Source organism: Pelophylax lessonae (assembly GCF_965119305.1).
Source record: "Pelophylax lessonae genome assembly, chromosome: 5".
NCBI classification, from domain to species: Eukaryota; Metazoa; Chordata; class Amphibia; order Anura; family Ranidae; genus Pelophylax; species Pelophylax lessonae.
Window position 1 is genome coordinate 79,801,423 of NC_138772.1, and position 23,964 is coordinate 79,825,386.

The window sequence follows — 23,964 nt, forward strand, 5'->3', positions numbered from 1 at the left end:
TAGGGGAGTGATTTCTAAATGTGTGGGAGATGTACGTCTGGAATCCACACAGAGACCTGTGATCCTAAATCCTCCTGATCACAGGCTCTGTGTTCATTCCAGAGAGAACAACAGTGTGCTGTGTTTACAACAGCAGACTGTCGTCCTCTATCAGCGGGGAGAAATCGCGGGTGCCTGGCGGCAAACGGTGCCGCCGGTGCTGTGGATCAGCTTCCCCGCTTCCTAATGGAGCATATCTGCAGCAGGCAGTAGTTTAATAAAAAAAAAAAAAAAAAAAATGCATTTTTTTTGCAGGAAAAGACAATGTGCATTTATTATTATTTTTTTTTCCTAAGGAGCCTGTAAAGCATTGCACCCACATTTCTCAGATTGCAGGTGCATTGTCAGGATCCTGCAGACTGTCAGCATAGCGGTCTACTCTTGCCACCGATATGATTAGGTAGTTACTGATGTCCAGGAAGATCAATGAACTACGTGAGCCCTCACAGGCACCATCGCAGTTCATTGATATCTACAAGCTGTCAGCTGTAGTTCATTTACAGAAGTTCCCCTGCCAGTTGTCACGAGGGAAGAGAGGAAAGATCCCTGTGCTACACATCCAAGGAGTCCTATGATGGTATGAGAGAGACAATCTCAGCCTGGGCTCCCACCAGGCCATGCCCCCGATGTGTTTCACTCCACCCATGCAGCTTAGTCATGGGACCCCATGTGAGACCCCACATGTCAAATTCAATGTTTCCCTATGAGAGCCATCTTAATTGATACTACACAAGTCGCTCCAACTTTAGAAAAGGTTTCTGCACTAGTTTGGTCCAACTTGGGTGTGATTTCAGCCCTTGTACAGGCTCCTAAATAGCATTCAAGTTGGAAGGAAGCCGCAGGAAAAGTTTTACGACTTTGCCATCGCAGCAGTGTGAACTGAGCCTAAATACGGGTGTAACATGTTCAGAGAGGTGGACTTCTTCTTTAAATGTTTATTTTCAAGCTTTTGTTTTTTTTTTTTTTTTGTTTCCTGTGTTAATGTTCAGAAATGTTAATGTTTTTGAATACCGTATTTATCGGCGTATAACACGCACTTTTTCCTCCTAAAAATGGAGGGCAAAGCACCAGTGCGTGTTATACTCCGATATAGTAAAAAAAAAAAAAGTCGGGCAGCGCTGAGAGAAAGAGGAGGGGGGCGCGCCGGGCGGAGCAGAAGGAAGGACGAGCGGCTGCTGTCATAGGAAGTCCTGCCTCCTATGATAGACAGCACAGTGGCCCAATGCCGGGACACGGGACGCGTGACGTCTATCATAGGCTCCCGGAACGTCAGATGACAGCGGCGGCTCGTACTCTCTTCTCCTCGCACAGCCCGCCCCCCTCTGCCTCAGAGCTGCCCGGCATTTTTAAAAAACGAATGTAATGTATTGCAATGTAATGGCCCTGGCGAGGCTGCATTGGGGACACTTGCGCTGGCGAGGCTGCATTGGGGACACTTGAGCCGGCTAGGCTGCATTGGGGACACTGCACTGGCTAGGCTGCATTGATTGACACTGCACTGGCGAGGCTGCATTTATGGGCACTGCACTGGTGAGACTGCATTTGATTAAAAAAAAATAGTTCTGAGTTCAATGCTGTTTAAAATTTTAAGCTTTTTTTCCCCTAAAATTTCCCTCCTAAATGTGAGGTGCGTGTTATACGCCAGTGCGTGTTATACGCCGATAAATACGGTCGTTTTTTTAACTCCTTACAATTGCTTAAGTAAATAAAGAGAAATGTTCAGCTCTGTCACTCTTCCAAATACCTTGTTAGAACACCACCATTGTCCTTCACCATACTTTGGCATTTACAACCATGGGAACATAAACTGCTTTTATGTTGTTATAAAAAAAAAAAAAAAAAAAAAAAAACTTCTCCCAACCATTTTGGATGACATGGGGTAGGATTTTTCCCACTTTTCTTGCAGAAAATTAAGAAATATTCTTTGGGTAGTGTTGGTTAAGTTTTTTTTTTTTTTTTTTTATTTTATTCCCTGTCAGGTCATCAGCTTGGCTAAATCTGAGCTACCTTATTTTTTCTCGACCAGAGGACACACAGTTTGCAGTTTGGACCGCGGCTTCCCCGGAGCTGTGTGAACCGGCTCCATTGAGAGCCGGTCACTCTCCTGTAATGCGAATTGGATGCAGGGAAACCGCTCTTTTTTTGCTCTTTAATGAGACTGACTTGACCATAAGCAAAGCTTTGTTAAAGGCAAAAAGCAAGCTCCGTTTCAAACATTGACCCTGATTTACTGCAACTGGAGGCCATGTTCAAAGTGCATTTTAACTTCTCTTCTCTTGGTGAATGAGGTAAAATTCAAATTCACTTTGCACATAATACCCAATCATAGAAAAACAGGATTGTTGCTCACAGATTATTGGAAGATTAAATTTAACCACAACTTTGTCATTCGCTAAGCGAAGTGAAAACCCATTTTTGCAAAGAGATTATTCACTTTGAAAGTGAACATGCTTCACTTCATTGGTAAATGAACCCCAGAGTGTGCTAAAAATGGTGTAATTGTAACTTGGTCATTGGCCAGAATAAAAAGTGAGAACGGTTACATTCATGAAGTTACTAGACAGTGGTGGTTCATTATATACAACGTAATAAAAATATCTAATATTACACAGCAGCTACATATGAAGGGAATATACTGATTAAGTACATTTTTATGAACAGGAGAAGCGAAGTCTAATGCACCCTGTGTTATATTTATCGATGAGTTGGATTCAGTTGGAGGTAAAAGGGTTGAATCTCCCATGCACCCATATTCCAGACAGACAATAAACCAACTGCTAGCAGAAATGGATGGGTAAGTTTATCAGTATTCATTTTTACATATGTTTTTATGGCTGTCGTAAGTTTTGTGTGCGCGCTTTTAATTCTTTATACGTACAATGGTGATAGTACAATGCATGGTTACAGTCTACACATATTAGGATATAGGTCCTGAGTGAGCCCTGCAGCACATTTCTGCACCCCTGGCTTTCCTGTGCATCAGCAAAAATGGCTATTGTGGAGGTCTCTTGTGCATGTACAGATGTGCCGAAGGATTCTGCTAGGACGGAGCCTTCAAAACATTTGCAAATGCATCATAATGGCAACAGAAGAGGGGTGGGGAGCAGGAGCTACTAAAGAGGGGATGGGATTGAAATTCCTGTTTTAATCATTTTATTTTTTTAAATGTTTAGGAAAGTTTGATTTAGAGGTTCAAGTTTGTACCATGTTGGTTTTTTTAATGATGAATTTTTTTTAATCGCTTATATTCTCATTGTGAAATCCTTGTAGCCTTGATACCATTCTTGGCTACAATGCTGACTTTTATTTCTGGGTATTTTTTTCGTTCTATAAACTTCAAAAACTCAAGAAAATAAATATATTTTTAAAGTAATAAACATACCATTTCAAAAGAAGGAAAGAACAGTACGCTCACATGAGAAAATCTAACCTTGACAAGCCATATAGTAAAACAATACACATGTAAAGCAGGAATGAACTAGGGCTGTGTAATCTGAAAAAACTTAGAAGAGCAATACACAGATACACGGTGTGCCCCAAGTGCTAAGAGATGAGGGGGAGGGACAATATTGGGAAAGAAAAAGGGGGTGAAAAGGAAAGGTAATAAGAAGGGGCGAAGGAAGAAAGGGGGTGGGGTGTTTAGACATTTAGACATTCCCAGTACCCACAACCTTTGCATTACCACTCTCTACAGGAGCAAAGATTCTCAATCAAAAGTGGGTGGCAAATAGGCCTCAATCCATGGTTCCCATTTTTTGCATAATCTAGTCGTCATGCCATTCTGTCATTTTCTGAAAACCAATCACTTGAGATACTGGGTGCTTGACTTCAGCAAAGGAGCTGTTTTTGTTTTTAAGTCTTTAGAAGTTCCTTGCATTCACATTCTGTACCCAGGCCAGTACTAGAAGAAACAATAAAATGTGTGTTTCTGTTAGCAGCAGTTTCTATAATCTATGTCCTTCATAGACCAGGGATGAAGCAAAACAATTAATTTTTTTATTTCAATCCTTTTTAGAGAACATTGAGCAAGTCACTTCAATCTTCGTCCCACAAAAGTATCTGCAGTCTAATGTCTCTGACAGCCTTACACACATGTACACGCAAATTTAAGACCCCAAACCAATCAGCTTCAGGTGTTTTTTGCCAAAAAAAAAAAAACTTAATTAAACAAGTTGAAGTTAGACGCTGATTGCCTACCATGCACAGCGACACCAGATTTTGCATACTCCAGTTTTCTAATTCCAAACGCCAAAAACTAGAGCTCTAAGGCACGAGTGCTCGCCTCTTGTGTTTCTGAATGTACACAGGGGTACATTAAGTACATCTGGGCATAGCCCTCGCCTCTAGGTGGCACAATGAATTTATAAGACCTTCTCTGTATATTCATTGGCAGGTTCTATCTTTGTTCAATTTTAGTAGCTGCCGAGGTTCAGCAGTAAGGAGCTACCCATTTATACAAAAGTAGGAAGGCCTTTTTTTAGGACCTGTTTTGATGGGCTTGTGTCAATGGCATCAGTTTTCTATCTGTTTAGGACATTTCTGAGATCATTTAGAATAAATTGATTAGCGCATCTGGCCACCTGATCTGCAGTCCACAGGCTTCAAGGGGGTTCTGCATTCTCCTAGCTTTGTATGGGAATCCAAAACCTTCAAAACAGTCAGTGATGTAGAAAACCTCTTTAATAAATAAAAAGTGTACCCACATGCTTAGTGATTTTGCTGTTGTATCATCTCACCTATTTATTTATTTATTTTTTTTCTTCTTTTTTTTTCTTGTTATAGCTTTAAGTCAAATGAAGGTGTTATAATCATTGGAGCAACAAATTTCCCTGAAGCCTTGGATAAGTATGTATGCAGTAGATGAGTTAACAAATTGATCTCATTTATACTGCTTAAATACGGAAATCTAAAACCACAGAATAACTTTTGTACTAGATGTTGGCTACGCATCTTAGATTCCTATCAGCCAGGAGACAGTCATTTGCTCTGATGGTTTTTCACATGATGTGGAATCTTGATGGCAGACATAAAGCAGATCTAAATGAACAAAAAAAATTGACTTTTTATGTTTAAACTTCAAAAATGTATTTCTTTCTGGACAATGCCTGCGATGAATGTATAGGGCAATGTAGACTTTTTTGTTGTTGTTTAGAACATGTTTTAGTGCTTTCATTGTGTTTTCATTTTTCTAGTGCATTGGTGAGACCTGGACGCTTTGACATGCAAGTCACAGTTCCTAGGCCTGATGTAAAGGGTCGCACAGAGATTATCAAATGGTACCTTAACAAAATCAAATATGATGAATGTAAGTTGACTTATTTCAGGCTTTAATTTTTGTGGTGTTTTGCGAGTTACTTTTCGGCCGTAGACTGTTAGAATTTCTGTGGGTACAGCATGGGCCAGCGGAGATTTAACCCATGCATGGGCAGGCTGATTGTACCCAAGTCGATTCATTGATTGACTTGAGTGCAACCAGCATGTCTGATTTACATGATGTGATTATTGGCAGCGGTTATAACAGCTAGGAATAATCACTGTTCTCCCGGCAGGGACGGCTACTCATGCCCCTCTGCTGGTACAACATAATGGCTCCATGGGAGCAATTCCCCCATCAACACTGACTGTGTTGATGGGAGAATCCAGCAATTTTTCTTTCCTGCAACCTGGGTTATTAATTGTATTATTTATAGCCTGCCTTACTCCATGTTTTCAACGAAGAAAACATTTTTAATATGAAAATGCTATTTTACTGGCTGTCTGGCTTTAGTATTATAATTCAATGGTCATGCAGCAAGTAAAGTCAGAATTCCTGGTCTCCAGAAGCTGCACAGAATTTATCAGATCAGCATAGTTTCAGGAAATGAGCAATGGCGGGTATGAAAAGTTAGGTGTAAGATGTAGTCACAGTAGCTTAAATCATGTTTCTGAATTGTGTTCAGACTTGGTGTAAAACATATGCTTTCAATAATTTCTATGAAAAATACTGTGTAAGTTTTTTGTACAAATGAATGTTTTTTTTTTTTTTTACTATTAAAAGTGTATTACAAGTTGTATACATTAAAGGTTTTTGTGCAAGGGGAAAATCTGCCCTTTTTTTTGTTCCATCCACTGGATGAATGAAAGAAAGAAAAAAAAGAATCCTCTATAGGCTGCCCTATTGAGGGTTTAATATTTAAAAGATATAGAAGCTGGCTGTCTTACATTGTAAGTCTCTTTAGGACATAAAATAGGAAAAAAAAAGTTTTATATATGGAATACTCCTTTAGGACATACTCACTCTGATTTTGTTCAGAAATCCTTGCAGTCAACCACGAGGCTTTCTACTGAGAAGCATTTTAAAGGAGAAGTTTGTTAAAAAGAAATTTAAATGCACTTTCTCTTTTGTTCATCAACGGACACACCACTTCATGAATCCTAACTACTGAGTTATATTGCCTCCTCCAGGAGAAGGACTAGGCAGAACAAAAAACACCTGGCTACGCCCATGGGTTGTCCTCAACTTGGTATATAATCCCCTTCTCTGCTCTAGGTAATGCGTTTTTAATCTGTCTAGTAAGGAGTAAAGACCTAGGCTCCCGGCTTGGATCTCTGGTCCTAGCAGTTTTTTCTCCTTCCTTACATCTTTTGTTTTTTCAGATGGGGCTTCTGTGTCCTGGTTAAGGGCACTTCTATTTAGCCTTGGGTTATTTTCCCTACCCCTCATTTTCCTTTCGGCACTGCTTTTGGACATCCCAGTAGTTATGATTTATGGAGCGCTGTGTCCATCGGTGATCCATTTCTCTAAGTTCGTCGACGGACACAGCACCCACCCCTCTATGGAGTTCTGATACTTCTAATACTGCTTGCTACTAAACGGATTACCTAGAGTGGGGGGGGGGGGGGGGGTGGTTATATTCCAAGCGAAGGTCAGCCCATGGACGTAGCCAGGTGTTCTGCCTAGTCCTACTCCTGGAAGAGGCAATATAACCCAGTAGTTATGATTTATGGAGCACTGTGTCCGTCAAACTCAGAGAAATGAATTTTACGTTAAGTACAAAAATCCCATTTGTTTTAAAACTGCAAAAAAAGAAGAAGAAAAAAGTGCTTATTATTATTATTATTATATAGAATTTTATATAGCGCCGACAGATGTGTTTTCAGGGATTGTGTGAAAGTAGGAGATAGTTGGACAAATGGGGGTAGAGCATTCCAGAGGTTGGGAGAAGCTCGGGAGAAGTCCTGGAGGCGAGCATGGGAAGTGGTTACATAAGTTATGGTTAGTAACTTGAATTGAATTCGTTGGTTGGGTGGCAGCCAATGGAGGGATTGGCAAAGAGGGGTTATTATTTTTTGTTGCAGGAGACTGGAAAGCATTGCCCTAGTGATCACTAGATCGCTGATGCCATGCAGGTCTCCTTCACACATTCTGTACGGGTAAGCTGATACTCCAACAGGAAGACTTATTGAACTACTACAGAGAACTACAAGCCAAAGGGCGTTAGGGCTTGTAGTTCATTCAATCACCCAAAGTTGTGTGTCTGAATGACGCGACTATGTGGGCTGTAATAAAACAGTGACCGCTAATATGGGGGAACTTCTCCCTCTACTGCTGCCACAGGGAGGAGGAGGAGGAGGGGGGGGGGTCTTGCGGCGGCGTTGTGGGCAGCGACTGCCGCATTGGGAACATGTTAAATGTTTCACCCTAAAATCAGATGGAACATGTACCATGTTCCCAAAGGTGGACTTCTCCTTTTAAGGTAGGAACTCTCTCTCTCTCTGTTTTTTAGTTTTTTTTGATTTGCTGTGTGAGTGGGAAAACATACCAAAGATATAGTGTGGCTTCTCAACCTAGATTGAGAAAGTGGAAATACACTTTAATAATTTGTTACTTGGCCTCCTCCAGACACAGATTAATTCAATTTTAAAATCTTGCATAGGATCTATTTCACACCCATGTGTCTACATAAAATATACCCTTCCATCAGATTCCTTTTTGGAGGTGTGCTTCCCCCATCAGCAGACTTTACTCATGTGTTCTGGTCCTGTCCTTAGATTAAAAAATTCTGGTCTGAGGTCAGCGCATGCATACCTTTTTTTTTTTTTTTAAATGAAATCCCCCCCCCCCCCCCCCCCAAAAAAAAAATGTAAAAATCAACATTTTTTAACATTTCAGGCCAATTTGTTTTCTGCTACATATGTTTGGTAAAAAAAAAAAAAATTGCAAAAAGCGTATTTTGATTGGTTTGTGCAAAAGTTATTGCGTTTACTAAGGGAAAATTTTTGTCATTTTTCTTTTTTTCTTTTTTTTTTTTTAACAAATTTAATGGCAGCGATCTGCAATTTTTTTTTTTTTTTTTTTTTTGCGGGACTGCGACATTGCGGTGGACAGATCGGACCCTTGACTGACATTTTTGACACTTTTGTGGTTACCAGTGACATTACTACAGTAATCAGTGCTATACATATGCACTGTTACTGTAAAAATGACACTGGGAGGGAAGGGGCTAACTTCATTGGAGAGGGAGGGGTTAAGTTTGTTCCTTGGGGCATGCTTCTAACTGTGATTGGATGTGACTGTGTATGTAACAGCAGAGATCAACGGTCCTACATAGCAGGACCGTATGATCTGTGCTGCTACACAGGGGAAAAAGACAGGTGGCTTTGTTTACATTAGCCGCCTGCCTTTCTCCCGCTGTACCCGACGATCGCGAGTGACCGGCAGACATCGGGTCCGCTGGTCACACGCGCGGGCTGCTTAGGGAACGAGCGGGGGCGGGAACGCGCCTCCGGCGGCGCACGCTCGCCCCCTATTGGCTCACAGGCTAGTGACGTACCGGTAAGTCACTTTGCCTGTGAGGGGCTGACCGCCGCCGTATATAGTCATACGGCGGTCGGCAAGTGGTTAAGTTATGGTGTTTTATTTGTTTTTTTTGTTTTTTTTTTTGGTGTTTGGTTCCTCTTTTGTGTACGAGCTTGGGTATTCCCGATGGGCTCTGTTTTGTACTTCCTTTTGGAAAACGATAAAAAAAACGAATTAAAAAAAGAAAATTCTGCTAAAATCTACATACCCCCCCCTTATTTGTACAGCGATTGAAGCCGAAATAATAGCCCGTGGCACAGTGGGGTTCTCAGGAGCAGAGCTGGAGAATTTGGTTAACCAGGCTGCCTTGAAAGCTGCTGTGGATGGAAAGGACATGGTTACTATGTGGGAACTAGAGTTCGCCAAGGACAAGATTCTTATGGGTAAGCCTTAGTTGTGTCACTGCATAGGTAGTCATGCTGCAGTAGTGTCAAATACCATCAATGTTTTTTTTTTTTTTTTTTTTTTTACATCTTTTACTTCAGGACCGGAGAGAAGAAGTGTAGAAATCGATGACAAGAATAAAACCATCACTGCTTACCATGAATCCGGCCATGCTATTATTGCGTATTATACCAAAGATGCAATGCCTATCAACAAAGCAACAATCATGCCTCGGGGGCCAACTCTTGGTCATGTGAGTCCGTAGATTATGAAAGGCAATGTGGATTCACTCTATTTACTTTGTTATAGTGTGGCCTGAAGGTTACCATATTGTCATGAACCCTTGTATAGTAATATCTCCTAGAATAATGCAAGAGTGACATTTTAAAGCTGGAGGTTAGGCACATAAACTTTAGTTTAAATGTATTCTTCAGTAGCCACAAAGTATATAATTCTATTTTGTGTCTCTAATGTCTTTCCAAACTCAGGTTTTGCCTTGTAACACACTGCAGTCATTTAAAATATACTTTACTCTGGTTTAAGTGGTTACAAATGCCTGAAAAGAAAAGTGAACAAAGCATATCCTTCTATATTGTGTACTTGCCTTGAACCAAAGCACCTACTGTGATTTCTGTCTGCTCTTTTCCCTCTGCTATCTAAATCACTTTTGACAGTCTATGCTACACCAGACAATCCGGGAGATGGCACCACTACCCACTCAGCACACAGCAAGTGATTGTATCCCTATGGGACTGTAGAGGGGGTGTGTCCATTCCCTCCACTCAGGTCTCAGATTACACTCAGCTCCCTGATTTATGTTGTGCATGTGTGTGACATCAGTTCCCTGCCCCCTGCCTTCTAGAGCTGAGAAATGCTGTGTAAAATGTGTATTTTAGAAGGCTGAGAAATGCTGTGTAAAATGTGTATTTTAGAAGGCTGTGCAGGATTGTGGACTGCAGATAAACAGGTACAATTTATGTAAGAGGACTTGTTTGATCTCTGTGTATCACTTGAGGCCAGTCATTTCAGTGGTTGTATGTAAAGGTTTACAATTACTTTAACTGGTTAGAATCTGCGATTTCATCAGCACCATATTATTCTTCTATTCAAGTTCTCAAGGGACTTGTCAGTGGTTAGATTTTTTGTTCACTTTTCATTAGATAAACTTTTTTTTTTTTTTTCTGGGTATAGTCATGATCAAGTTTTTACACACACACACACACATATATATATTATGTTGTTGATTTGTGTTAAATACCCTCCTAGCTTTATTCTGAGACTTCTTTACAGCCGTGCTGTCATTCAGGCAATTTATCTGATTGTCTTTATCTTTGCTCATGCTGCGTAGGTGTCTCTTTTGCCAGAGAATGATCGGTGGAGTGAGACAAAGTCTCAGCTCTTGGCTCAGATGGATGTAAGCATGGGAGGAAGAGTGGCAGAGGAAATCATTTTTGGGCCAGAGAATATCACCACAGGTATCCTGATCTGGCTAAATGTAAACATTCTGTTTATGGTACACATCTGACAATATAGATCCAATTTCAACATCTTTTTTTCTATTTTTAGGGGCTTCTAGCGACTTTGACAATGCTACAAAAATTGCAAAGCTCATGGTGACCAAATTTGGGATGAGTGAAAAGGTTAGTGTTTCCATGGCCTTGTATACTTGTGGTACATTTAAAGCATATGCAGGGTTAAGGATGTATGGTGCAGTGTGCAAAATGCTGTGTATGGAAAACAAGGTATAAATTGTGCTTTAGGTTATTTTTACATGTTGCTTAAGAAACTCCTTATGTCACAAAGTTAAAGTGGAGCTCAACCCAAAAGGGAAGTTCTGCTTTAGGGCCTCTTCCCTGCTGATGCTCCAGACGATCGTAAGTGTAGGTTCTCCTTCCTACAGTTTTTGTAACTGCTGACTTTTCAGGTTTACACAGGAGAGTGGCGCTCCTCTTTAAGTTGAACTTTCCTTGGGGGATTGTTTTATCGGAGCACCTAATATTGGCTTTAGATACCCTTTAAAGTGGTTCTAAAAGCAGATGTTTTTTTATCTTAATGCATTCTATGCATTAAGATAAACCTATGTGCAGCAACCCCCCTAATATTTAGCTTAGCCCCATCTCGATCCAGCGATATTGCACAAGAGTCATGACTGTCTGGGACTCTCCCTTCCTTATCATTGTCTGAGACACAGCAGCGGGTGCCATTGGCTGCTGCTATCAAAGTCAGTAAGCCATTGAGGAGAGAGAGGGGGGGTGGGGCTGAGCCCTGGCTCTGTTTCAATGGACACACAACAGCGGCTCGGGTGACCTCATAGTAAGCCGCTTGCTGTGGGGACACTCGGCAGAAAGAAGGGGCCAGGAGCGTGTGCATGGAATTCGAGAAGGATCTGGGATACTCTGCACAAAACCACTGCACAGAGTAGGTAGGTATGACGGGTTTGGTTTATAAAAAAAAAAAAAGACTTTAATTTCACTTTAAATAGTTCTAAAGACTGAATGTGTTTTACCTCCATGCATTATGTGTGTGAAGGTAAAAAACCTTCACTGTGCATGTGCCCCCTCTTATACTCACCTGAGCTAGATCCAGCAATGTGCACGAAAGCAGCTCTCTTGGGTCTCTCCCTCATCATTTGCTGAGACACATCATTGGCTCCTGCTGCTGTCAATTACAGCCAGTGAGGAGGGAGAAGGGACTAGCCGTGCTGTGTGTGTCTGAGGAACGAGCACACACGAGCATCCCCAGGGCAAGCAGCATGCTATGGAGGGGAACTCAGCAGTGGGAGGGCTGGCAGGGGACCCGAGAAGAGGATTGGGGCTGCTCTGTGCAAAACGATTACACAAAACAGGTAAGTAATAACATGCTTGTTAAAAAAAAAAAAATCTCAACCTTTTAAAAATTCTCATTCAGATGGGTGCTGAGACCAGTCCTATGTACTTAGCTGCTTTTCGCTATGTGCATCCAGCTTAGAGGTGTGCCCAGGCGGCCCATAGAAGTGGATGGTAGACACAATGGCATATCTATGCGCCTGCTTCTGCCTGCATGTAAAATTTTGCATGTAACTGTGTCCATGCAGCCACTGTGTCTGCATCCTCTTCTATGGGCAGTGAAAATGGGGGGGACGTATACAGAGGGGAAAAAATAGGTATTGAACACTTCACCATTTATGTAGGTATACATATTTTCTAAAGGCGCTATTGAAATTTTCACCACATGTCAGTAACAACCCATGCAATTCATACATTTAAAGAAACCAAAGCAAATACGTTCAGAAATTGTTTGTAAAAAAATGGAATGACACAGGGAAAAAGTATTGAACACATAAAGGGCTGTACAAAAAGGCATGGAAAGCCAAGACACCAGCTGAAATCTATTGGTAATTAGAAAGCATTACTTTCCCTTGTCAGTGCAAATTAATATCAGCTGATTCAGTCTTAACTGATGGCCTATAAAAGGTGTTTCATTACTAAGGTGTCACTCAAACATCTCCTGATGGGTAAAAAGCAAAGGGTTTTCTCAAGACCTTCGAAAACCTTATTGTTGCAAAACATACTGATGGCATTGGTTACAGAAGGATTTCTAAACTTCTCAATGTTCCAGTGAGCACTGTTGCGGCCATAACCCGGAATAGGAAATAACTTTACAATAAACCGGCCATGACCAGGTGCTCCTTGCAAGATTTTTGACAGAGGAGTGGAAATAATTATCAGGAGAGTTGTCCAAGAGACAAGGACCACTTGTGGAGAGCTTCAGAAAGACCTGTAATTAGCTGGTACAATTGTTTCAAAGAAAACAATAAGTATTGCACTCAACTGCCATGGCCTGTATGCACGCTTGCCATGCAAGACTCCATTGATGAAGAAAAAGCATGTTGAAGCTCGTTTTAAAGTTTGCGGCACAACATTTTGACAAGCCTTTGAAATACTGGGAGAATATAGTCTGGTCAGATGAGACCAAAATTGAACGCTTTGGATGCCTTAATACACACCATGTTTGGAGGTCAAATGGCACTGCACATCAACCCAATACCAACAGTGAAGTTTGGAGGTGGGAACATCATGGTGTGGGGTTGTTTTTCAGCATACAGTACTGGCAACCTTCAAATCATTTAAGGAAGGAAGAATGGAAATCTGTACTAAGACATTCTTGATAAAAATCTGCCATCTACCACTATGATGAAGATGAAACGAGGGTGGACATTTCAGCAAGACAATGATTCCAAACACAAAGCCAAGGAAACTCTCAATTGTTTTCAAAGAAAATAAAGCTGCTAGAATGGCACAGCCAATCACCTGACTTGATTCCAATAGAAAATCTATGGAAAGAGCTAAAGATCAGGGTTCATAGACGAGGCCTGCAGAACCTTCAAGATTTGAAGACTGTTCTGTGAAAGAATGGGCCAAAATCACACCTGAGCAATGCATGCGGCTAGTTTCTCCATACAGGAGGTGTCTTAAAGCTGTAATTACCAACAAAGGATTTTGTATGAAGTATTAGTTTGTTTATACCTTTTCCCCTGGATCATTCCATCTTATTACATATAACTTAATTTCTAAACTTATTTGTTTTGGTTTCTTTGTATGTATGGATTGCATGGGTTTGTTAACGACGTGGTGAAAATTTCATATTTACCTACAAAAATGGTGACGTGTTCAATACTTGTTTTACCCGCTGTACTTTTGGAGAGTACAACGGGGGTGATGCGAATATAAGAAGAGAGGTAAAGGGGTGGGGGGTGAAAGAAGGAAGCGGTGAGTGATGGCCATCAGTGGGGCTACACATCATTTTTAAGGTAGACTGAGATGATTGCTAGAATATCTTGTCATCCACTGTAATTTTAGTAATAGATTCATGCATGGGGTAGAGCTTACCATAGGATCTGTTTTATTCAGAAAGATTTTGATATTTCTGTTCAAATATGGAGGAAGTGCCGTTCAGTTTATGGGGCAATATCCTCCATCAGATAAATTTGTTCTATTTTAATAAACCAATCTGTGATCAGTGGGATCGAGGAATTGTCCCAGTTCAGAAATATAAATAATTTAGCAGCATTAAAGCAGAGTTCCGCCTTCCCCTCCAAAAATTAAAAGTCAGCAGCTACACATAATACTGTAGCTGCTGAATTTTAATATTAGGACACTTCTCTGTCCTGAAGTCCAGCGATGTCGGCACCGCAGCCGATGTATCCATCGGCTGTCGGGGGCTGCTGCAGCCATTGCCGGTAAAGGAACCCGGCAGTGAAGCCTTGTGGCTTCACGGGCGGGTCCCTACTGCGCATGCACGAAGCGTGCTGGGCATTCCTATTGGCTCGGCAACGGGGGAAGGAGGAGGGGGCCAAATTTCAGAGGGACGGCGCCGCGTTACCGTATCTCGGAAGTGGGGAAGGGTACCTGTCAAAAACAAATACCCGTTCCCCCCTCCCCCCTTAAAGGTACCAAATGTGGCACTGGAGGGGGGAGTAAGTAAAAGAGCGGAAGTTTCACTTTTGGGTGGTTAGAAGTTGTGAACAATGAGAGAGATGTCTGGGTTGAAAGACAGTGGGATTTGTGTGATGACAGAAATGGATCTATGGACAGTACCACTGTGGGTAAGTGAAAGTGTCTTCAGAACCACTGCCCCTCCAACAATAGGAAACTATTCTAAATACAGGGATTCATTTTCAGACCTGTAATACCATCTAGCTCGCAGTTGGCCTCCATGAGTAATAGGCAATTTCCACTTTCTTCTAGAAACCACTTTGTCTTTACTGATTTAGTGTGCCTTCCCCAGAATGGTCCGGGTTGGGAATGTCACAAACCATGCTGAAGAAGTAGTTTTACTTACCGTTTTTTAAAACCTTTGTTTTCAATTTTGAAATGTAAAATGTGCAATGTAGATTCACTATTACAATAGATACTAATTGTTTAAAAATATTTCAGCTTGGAGTCATGACTTATTCTGATACAGGGAAACTGAGCCCAGAAACCCAGGCTGCTATTGAACAAGAAGTTCGAACTCTGCTTAAGGTAAAAGGGATAAACTTTTACTTGTTACTGTTACCACTGAACCGTCTTCCAGGATAAAGTACGAGGTTGTACTACCACTTGCCATTTACCAACCGTAGAGGTGACCTTTTTTTGTCTTTTTTTTTTTTTCCCCTCTGACTTCAGTATATTTAAGTTACTCTGTTATTGGAAGCTCAGGGGTTTCCAGTGCTGACCTCTTTTTGAAAAGGCTGGTTGCCTTGCTGTGTCTAACTTTTATGTCACAGTCCTGGAGCAAGCATGCTGTAAACAGTTGTCAGAAAAGTGTCAGTTTCTTATCTATATTCCAGTTCTAGGTCAGCCAATCAAACAGCATTGAAACCAAAGCATCAGCATGACAGCCAGAAAATTTGCATTTTCAAGAGGAGAGTTCAGCAGTTGCAGCCTTCTTGAAGTATAGCCAAAACTATCTTGGCTGCACTTCTCCTGGGGATCACCGGTGTACTAAAGCCCCGCTGTTGGTTGAGGTCACTGAGCCGGTCCAGGCTTGGGAAAGATCCCGACTTTACAGTGGGGATCCACTCAGGTGCCTGGACTGGCAGCTGGATCTGCCTCTCAGCAAGCAACTGGGAGACTGAGCCAGCTGTTCAACTCACCCCTCCTCCACAGCCCAGCACTACAGTGATCACTGGAGAGGCTAAACAGAGAACCGCTAACTGACAGTCACCAGCTTATCTGCTTAGTGAAGACTGAGAACTGAGCAATCAGCGGTCTTTGATTGCTCAATTCTCAGTCTTAATAGCTCAGATGCAGCATCCACCTAGGTGAGTCTAAATGTTTGTTTCTCTTTCGTTCATTGACAGACACAGCTCCTGATCTTCTTTACCATTGTGTTATCCTGCCCTCTGCAGGAGTAGGACACTAGGTAGAAAAAAGTCTGACTACGCCTTTGCGCAGCCCCCAGGGGGTATACTCCCTCTCTGCTATAGGTACTCGGTTTTTTTTTCTTTCTGCCTAGTCAGGAGTAAGGACCAAGTTCCTTGCTGGGATCTCTGGTCTTGGCAAATTTTTTCTTTTTAGATTGATTTTTTTTTCTCCTGAATTTTTCCTGTGAGATCTACAATCAACTGCCGGACTGGGAGACGGGCTGGATAATCTAGATCCAGTGGTCACCCCAGTCTGGCCAGCGAGCGCGTGCGCAGACCTCAGCTCCGCGCTAGTTTGGACGTGACATAGCCTCACCGGACGGGGGCTGGCCTGTGAGTTAAACGCCTTGCAAAGTTGCATATGACCGTGTCTCGGCCCGAGTTGCAGAGTTCCTCCTGGCCAACAGCCCCCCCCCCATTTCGATGGCGAGGTGTTCTGTCTGGAGCAGTGCCCACCTGGTTCCTGGTATTGTGAATAGCTGTCCCTCCTCTCCCCCTGAATGGTTTTGGGATAGACATGGGCTCCTCCATGGGACGGTCAGACCCTGGGTTCACCTCCTTCCTATCAGGCACCCCTTCCATCTGTCCACCCCCCCCCCCCCCCCACTGTCTGTGGAGCCTTCTGGTGGAGTTTTCAGCAGTGGGAGCTCCTCCTAGAACACATGAAGGTAAAAAAAACGGCATTTACAACCACTTTTAATTGGTGTGTTAGCACTCATTAAATCGGACCTTTATCCATTACCATTTAAGCGTGAATGTTCTTTAACAAAAAAAACATACGTTCCAGAATAATAATTATGCTACTAAAATTAGTGGGTGTTATAAATTTACCTCCAGCATTGCTCCTTTTTCTTCTTGATGAAGGCTGCCATTTTGTTGAAGCCCAGAACAGTCACTTTCTTATTGAAAACCCTCCCCCCTCCCCTTGGTCTCAAAAACTATTTTGCTTTCTTCAAATAAAATCTGTACTTTTCCAGCCTTGATTGAATGTCTTGAATGTATTTCAGAGCAGAAATCTTCTTTGGTTTTTTTTTTTTTTTTTTGTTTTTTTTATAACAAGTTATACTTACCTGCTCTCTCAAATCAGCCCAGATCCTCCCCCTCTTCACGTTGGTGCTCCTAGCCCCTCCTTCCTGGTGAGTGCCCCCACAGCAAGCAGCATGCTATGGGGGCATCCCAAGCCCAGCCGCAGCTCTGTGTGTCCATTCAGACACTGAGCCGCAGTTAGGTCCTGCCCCTCTCTCTCTCCTCATTGGCTCACTGACTTTTGACAGCAGTGCGAGCCAATGGCACTCCGCTGCTGTCTCAGCCAATGAGGAGGTAAAGTCCCGGGCAGCCGAGTCTCTCCTGCAACATTGCTGGATAGAGATGGGGTTCAGGTATTAGGGAGGCTGAATACATTAGAATAAAAAAAGAAGCTGATCGGCCTCTAGTGGCTCTGATTTTAGCCACAGTGCTGAGAATAGAGTGCAACTAAGCATGTGCAGAGAAGGGTGAGACACTTCTAATATTTTACATGGCTATACCTGCGAAAGGGGCCAGCCTGAAGTGAATTACCAGGGCTTAATTTTTTAGTTTCAAAAGATTTTATTAGGTTTTTCAGGAAAACCAATGAATCCAAAGATAGTAATGCATTAAAACAGTAATATAAAACAGTTCTGGATTACAAGAAAGCGCCAATTGGGCGATTGAACTTTTACTTTAACTTTAAGGGAGCAGAATCCTTGAGTGGTAGTAGGTCAGCAGGCGAGAGATTGCTATCTGGCTTCAACAGGGTGGGGTCCAATCCCATCAGACACCCCAATGGGACCATGCTATGCCTCCAGGTTGGATAATCGCTGTATACCTGCCATTAGTTTGTAACGTATAGGATTGGATTACCAAAACAGTTGAGTGAACATAAAGACCAATATCAGTGTTAATCACTGATTAATGCTTAACAGTAAGCATTAGACGATAAAGAAAAACGGTGTTCCTCTCCCTGTACCTTTTATGTATGAAAGTTTTCTTTGTCTTCCAAAGCTGTGAGCTGCTGTGTGCTTCATGGTGTGGTGATAGTCTGGTTCTATGAGGTGGCCTATGAGTTGTACTGGTTTACCTTATATGTTGAGGGGTGGGGTATTTGGGTCGTATGTAATATGGAGGGGTCTGTGGAGAATAAGTGATGTAGGGAAATTGAGGGGGAGAGGAGGGAGGGTAAAGGGGGGTGGGGGTATCCACCAGCTCCCTAGTATCTGATTATTGGAGTGATATCCAGAGTATCTAGGTTATACGTTTTGAGAATTCTAGTGTGGTTTTGCAGTAGTGCCAGTTCGCCCATGTTTTTCATTACTTGGAGGGGGTGTCTCTGGCTTGGTGGATGAGGTGTTCCATATCGGCAATCTTCTGTATATGTCTTAGCCAGTCAGCTACCGTCGGGGGAGCAGTTGAACTCCAATGTATGGGGATACAGAGTTTTGCTGCGTTGATAAGATGTATGGCCGCTGATTGTTTGTACGTGTTTGGTGGAATAGTTGAGTGGTGTAGTAGTTACATTAATGAGTATTCTGGGCTTATTTTTTTTTTACTTAAGTTAGACTTTAAAGTCAATTGAGTGAGCTTTCTGAATCTTGGTGTTTTGCTTGTCTGCAGTTGCTATTTTTAAGTATTGAATAGCCAGTAAAAGGTTTAAAACCTTTGTTGAGTTGTTGCCATCTGTGTTCCTGTTGGAAGGGGTTTTCCCTTGATTTCGCTCCTGGGGTCACACACTGTGTTAGAATGTGATTACTGTAGGACTTTCTAAGAGTACACCATGGCATGAAATTAGCCAAATGTATAAATTAAATTCGCTCCCTTTACAGAGATAAAATTGTAAATAACCGCGCTAAGCAGCAGCTGTAGTGGGAAAACACTATAAATTGGAATGGTAACAAGAAGCTGCGCTATATCTAATGTTAAATAAATCACACTGACAGATAGCAAATGAACAATTGATAAATAATTAATAAAAAATGTCCAAACATATGACACAGCCTGTGCCTAAAAGGTCCAAATAGGATAGTCTAAAGTGCAATATAGAGGAAATGAGTCCACCACCATAGATCACTCCTTCCGCCGTTAGTGAGGCATGCTGAAAGTATGCTATGCGCTTACCAGATTGATAAGGAAATCAGCATCAAATGTAATATATGGACATCAATGGACACATCCCAATGCAGAGTTCCTCTCCTGACAGGATCGTTCAATGCACAGAGACCTGCAGTATCCAGCAAAAAACACACCAGCCACCACATGGGGTGACTGCAACCTCATCAGATGTAAGGCACAACCCTCTGTGATCGCAGGTGGAGATAACTTCTGTCTTCACACAGGATGAGCTCTCCCAATTCTCTGGGGGTCCCAATCCTGTGTCCTCTGGAGGGTGGCCTAAATTCTGTACAAAGCAGTGAGCAGGTAGGCTTGGAACTCAGGAGAATTCAAGAATTCCATTTACAGAGATGCTGACTTAACACCGTACAGTGCAACAAGCGAACAAGCATTTGTAGTCTCATGCAGTTTAGTCAGAAGAACTTGCAGCACCAGATGATCACTGTAAACAGCTGTGATATAGCTGACTATTTCTCAAAACTTTAGAATACCTTGGCACAACCCTTACAGAAAACACAAGCTGAAGAATGTACTGCTAAAGGTTTGTTAATCAATGCATCCGCTTAAGGTGGATATGTTTGGTTTAATAGTTGAATTTCCTGAATTGGTGTATGCTTAGAAGTGCCTGCTCCTATTTTAGCAATATCCACAGATGTATATACCATATATACTTGAGTATAAGCCGACCCGAATATAAGCCGAGGTACCTAATTTTACCACAAAAAACTAGAAAAATGTATTGACTCGAGTATAAGCCTAAGGTGGGAAATGCAGCAGCTACTTGACCTAACTGGACCACCACGAGACCCAAAACAGGGGCTACACGCATTGTGCAGGGGCTGCGGACATGGTACAGGAGATGCAGGGCTGTGGGCATAGCTCAGGAGATGGTTCAGGCATGGCACAGAAGATGGTTCAGGCATGGCACTGATGGTACAGGAGATTCAGTGCTGCGGGCATGGTACAGGAGTCTCACTTGCCTTCACCTGCAGTGCTGCGGAGGAGTCTCGCTTCATTTAAAAATGGCGCTGCCTAGTGCCAACACGTCACTGCGCATGCGCTGTCTGCCCGGGAATTGCTGAACGTGTACGGGCTTTCCCAAGCGGTAGCGGCGGCGGCTCATGCGCACTGACCGGGGGAAGAGGTAAGTGAGACCGTCAATCGAGTATAAGCCGAGGGAGACTTTTTCAGTATGAAAAAACATGCTGAAAAACTCTGCTTATACTTGAGTATATACGGTACTCCCAGAATATTGTTTGCAGAAGAAGCTCAAGCGTTTCCTTAACTGTACAATTAGGCAAACTGTTCACCTTTTGATCACGTTCAAGTTTCTCTCTCCCACTACAAAGGGTATTCAGTATTGTTATAAGGTGAAGAAAGGAAAGTGGATCACCCAGGTTAAACTCAGGCAGAACCGATAGACTGTATGTGCTAAGTGTCCCTAGTGTAAATTAAACCCAGTAATTGAAAGCCATAATGCTAACCACTATTTTGTCAGTCTGCCCATTGCTGTTATGTGCTAGAAATTTAGTTGCAAATCACCTTTTAATCATGATTTTTTTTCTTTTAAGGATTCGTATGAGCGGGCAAAAGTTATTCTAAAAACTCATGCCAAGGAGCACAAGAACCTGGCAGAAGCTTTATTATCAAACGAGACATTGGATGCCAAAGAGATTCATATGGTAGTAGAAGGAAAGAAGCTGGAAAAAAGATGATACAGCTGGGACAGTGTAATAAACTGTGGACTTTTGTTTTATTGTCACTGCTGCATAGCTCATTCTTTATTTCACTTCTTTTTACTTAAAGTATGCTTTCTGATTCCTCAATCTAAATATTCAGATGTCATCTATTGCAATATGTGGCTTTTCTGAAGTTCCATTAGGCAGTATGTTGACATTAGAGGTCTGTAAAGAGAGGGGCGGTGCAGATGTAAGGGGGGGGGGGGGGTGGGCCGGGGGAACTCAGGGCAGGATATGATTGGTTACGGGCAGCAGAAACATCCCACAATACTTCTCTCAGGCATGGCGTTGCCTGTGTTTGATGTCTAAGAGGCATTGTCTGTCACTGCTACAATTTACGTTCAGTATGTGGCCTCTTGGTGCTCCAGTCATCTACTGCCAGAATGTGTGTCTATGTATGAAGCAACTGCACAACGTACAGCTATCGTACTTGAATGCTTGACACCTTGTGAGTACCAGCAATCAAGATCACCTTGTCTAGAGGAGGAACCTGCTGCTCTTCTGCAAAACGACAACAGTCTTCATTTGACACCTAAATAGTTTATATAAGCAATATTAGTAACTTTAAGCTTTTGGTTAGTTTTATCTAATTTCTGTCTGCTGGGGAATTCATGAAGCCTGATCTTTACCTGCTCAGTTTCTAGTAAGGTTTCATGCTTGGAAATGCAGACACTCTGGGTGGAGGGGGAGGGGAAAGGGGGGGCACAAGCACTGTGGGCATATAGAAGTTCAGGCACCTAGACAAGCCTGCACATACCTGCTGCCTTTCCGGTTAGCGTTTTGAAACTTTCCACTCCCCTTATACTTTCATCTTGGCTCATTGCTAGGTTGGGTCGGCTTTTTGCCCAGTAGAAATATATGTGAGTTTGGAGGGGTCCTGCAAGAAATTGCTTTACCAATAAAGTTAGAAACTTTTACCTATAAAAATAGTCAGCAAAGGGTGACTGGGCTATTGTAGGTATGTGCAGGCACCTCGGGTTGCCTGCACTGTATGGATATAATTGGCTTTTTTTTTTTTTTTTTTTTAACGGTCCACAAATCCGAGCCACATAGGGTACAATCAGTGCACATAGCCATTTAGTGTGAGTGCTGGGATCTTAAATTCAGCAGAACATCAGGCCAATTCAAGAGCTCCTTTTTATGTACCCTAAAACCTTGAGCAACACTGTCATTCTTTAAAGCAGTCAAATGTATATACATATACTCACACGATCACTACACCAGTTTCATTTTGTGTGTGTATATGTATATAATCTAATTTTAGTGATTTCTCACCAGTAGAGGAAAACAAAGACAACAAAAATAAAACATTGTCAAATGTTGTAACTCTTCCTCAATGTACTAAGCCTGTGCTTTATCTGAGCTCACAACACATGCACACTCATGGTTAGCATGTACATGTGTGTGGTATTGACTCCGCAATCTAAAAAACTATGACCACACGCAAGCAAAAAAAAACAGCCTTGGGGTGTTAGTAGTATTTGAGTTGCCTGATCATGTGTAAACCTATAGTTGGATTCAAACTTGAACCTGACGTAAGAGGTCTAAGGTAACAACAGTGATGGGATAGATTTTAAATCCATTCCTTCTGTGTTTTATGGATCCTAGGTGTCAGCTGCACCAAGGCACTCTTGAAAATTAAGCCCCTTTTCTTATCCTTCAGCTGATTTCAGAGCTTTAGTGGGTAGTAGAGGCACTGGCATTTGACACTAAAAAAAAAAAGAATGGAGTGTGGTCAAATCTCGGTTTAGAGTAAAGTTGAAGCCTTGTGTGTGGCCACTGGAGCCATCACCGAAAGTCCACCAGGCTCCATAAGAATTGGTTTTGAATAATACAGACCATTTACTGCACTTTTGTCATTGTTACCTTAGGCACTGGTCAGATTTACATCATGGATTTATTTCAGCAAGGCCTGAAGTAAGAAATATGCAATTTTTGCTTAGAATATGTCCATATTTTTTTTTTTTTTTTTTTTTAAGTTTGGTTAAGCATACTTAAGGGCACTAAGGGAGGCTATACATGATTAATTTGTTTTTCATTCAACGAGCAGGTTTAATAAAATAGCAAGGAAATTGTTCTCCTATCCACACATTTGATGGGGATGGGGAAATCGCTCCCACTGAAGTATTGCATTCTGCCGGCTGGGAACTTTCCCTGCCGGCAGAATACAGTGATCAGTGTTGCTGTCTCTAGCCACTGGAATTGATTTTTCGGGAAAAACCTCACAGGCTGGTTGTTCGGAATTCGATCAATACAATTAGCATACAACCTCGATACAATACAATTAGCATACAACCAGCTAACCCATACATGGATTGAAATTCTCTCAGCTCAGCAGGGACCGGTCGAATGTATGGCCTGCTTAAGACCTGAGCATAATTTAACCATCTGTTGCACAAATACCATGTAAAGAACTGACAGTGTGTCAGATCATTTTTATTACTGTAAGCATAAAGTTAGAATTTTAGCGTATATTCTGATTTTCATTTATTTTACGGCAAGCAGTGTTCAGATATGAAAACCACCTTGTGAGCCTTTTGTACAGTGCAATCTCTGAAAAAAACTGCTTCTTGTCCTTTCAGATCTGGAATGTAACACATATTCCTACCTGTGTAAATTGAGGTGTATGAACATATTTAAACATGTAAATAAATTTCAAATCTTATGGCTAAAATATTTATTTTTGGCGTTTTTTTGATTTTTATTTCTTTTTTTCCCCCGTTATGATGGGTAACGATTCACCAGACTTTTTAATTTTTTTTTTTTTTTTAAGAAATGTTTATTGGGTTCACAAAAAAAAGTAGGAGTACCAAAGTCATCTCTTCTCCATATATTTTTAGCTGTAATTGGGAGATTAACGGGATATAGGTTTGCAGAGATAATTGCACCACAACCCCACAGGTTTTGAAGGACTGGACAATCTGAAGATGAGAGCTTGGATGGAATTACAT

At 41.9% G+C, this 23,964-nt stretch overlaps 1 protein-coding gene across 1 annotated transcript in view; it reads left to right on the forward strand.

Moving 5' to 3' along the window:
- The window catches only part of YME1L1 (YME1 like 1 ATPase), a 64,384-nt gene extending 43,348 nt beyond the window's left edge, over positions 1-21,036 (forward strand). The window contains exons 11-19 of the mRNA XM_082257794.1: positions 2,701-2,833; positions 4,822-4,884; positions 5,232-5,344; positions 9,106-9,261; positions 9,364-9,515; positions 10,611-10,737; positions 10,829-10,902; positions 15,178-15,264; positions 20,846-21,036. Of these exons, the coding sequence (XP_082113920.1) occupies positions 2,701-2,833; positions 4,822-4,884; positions 5,232-5,344; positions 9,106-9,261; positions 9,364-9,515; positions 10,611-10,737; positions 10,829-10,902; positions 15,178-15,264; positions 20,846-20,989 (1,049 nt within the window). The 3' untranslated portion in view covers positions 20,990-21,036. The remainder of the gene's footprint in view (positions 1-2,700; positions 2,834-4,821; positions 4,885-5,231; positions 5,345-9,105; positions 9,262-9,363; positions 9,516-10,610; positions 10,738-10,828; positions 10,903-15,177; positions 15,265-20,845) is intronic.
- The last annotated feature ends 2,928 nt before the right edge of the window (positions 21,037-23,964 follow it).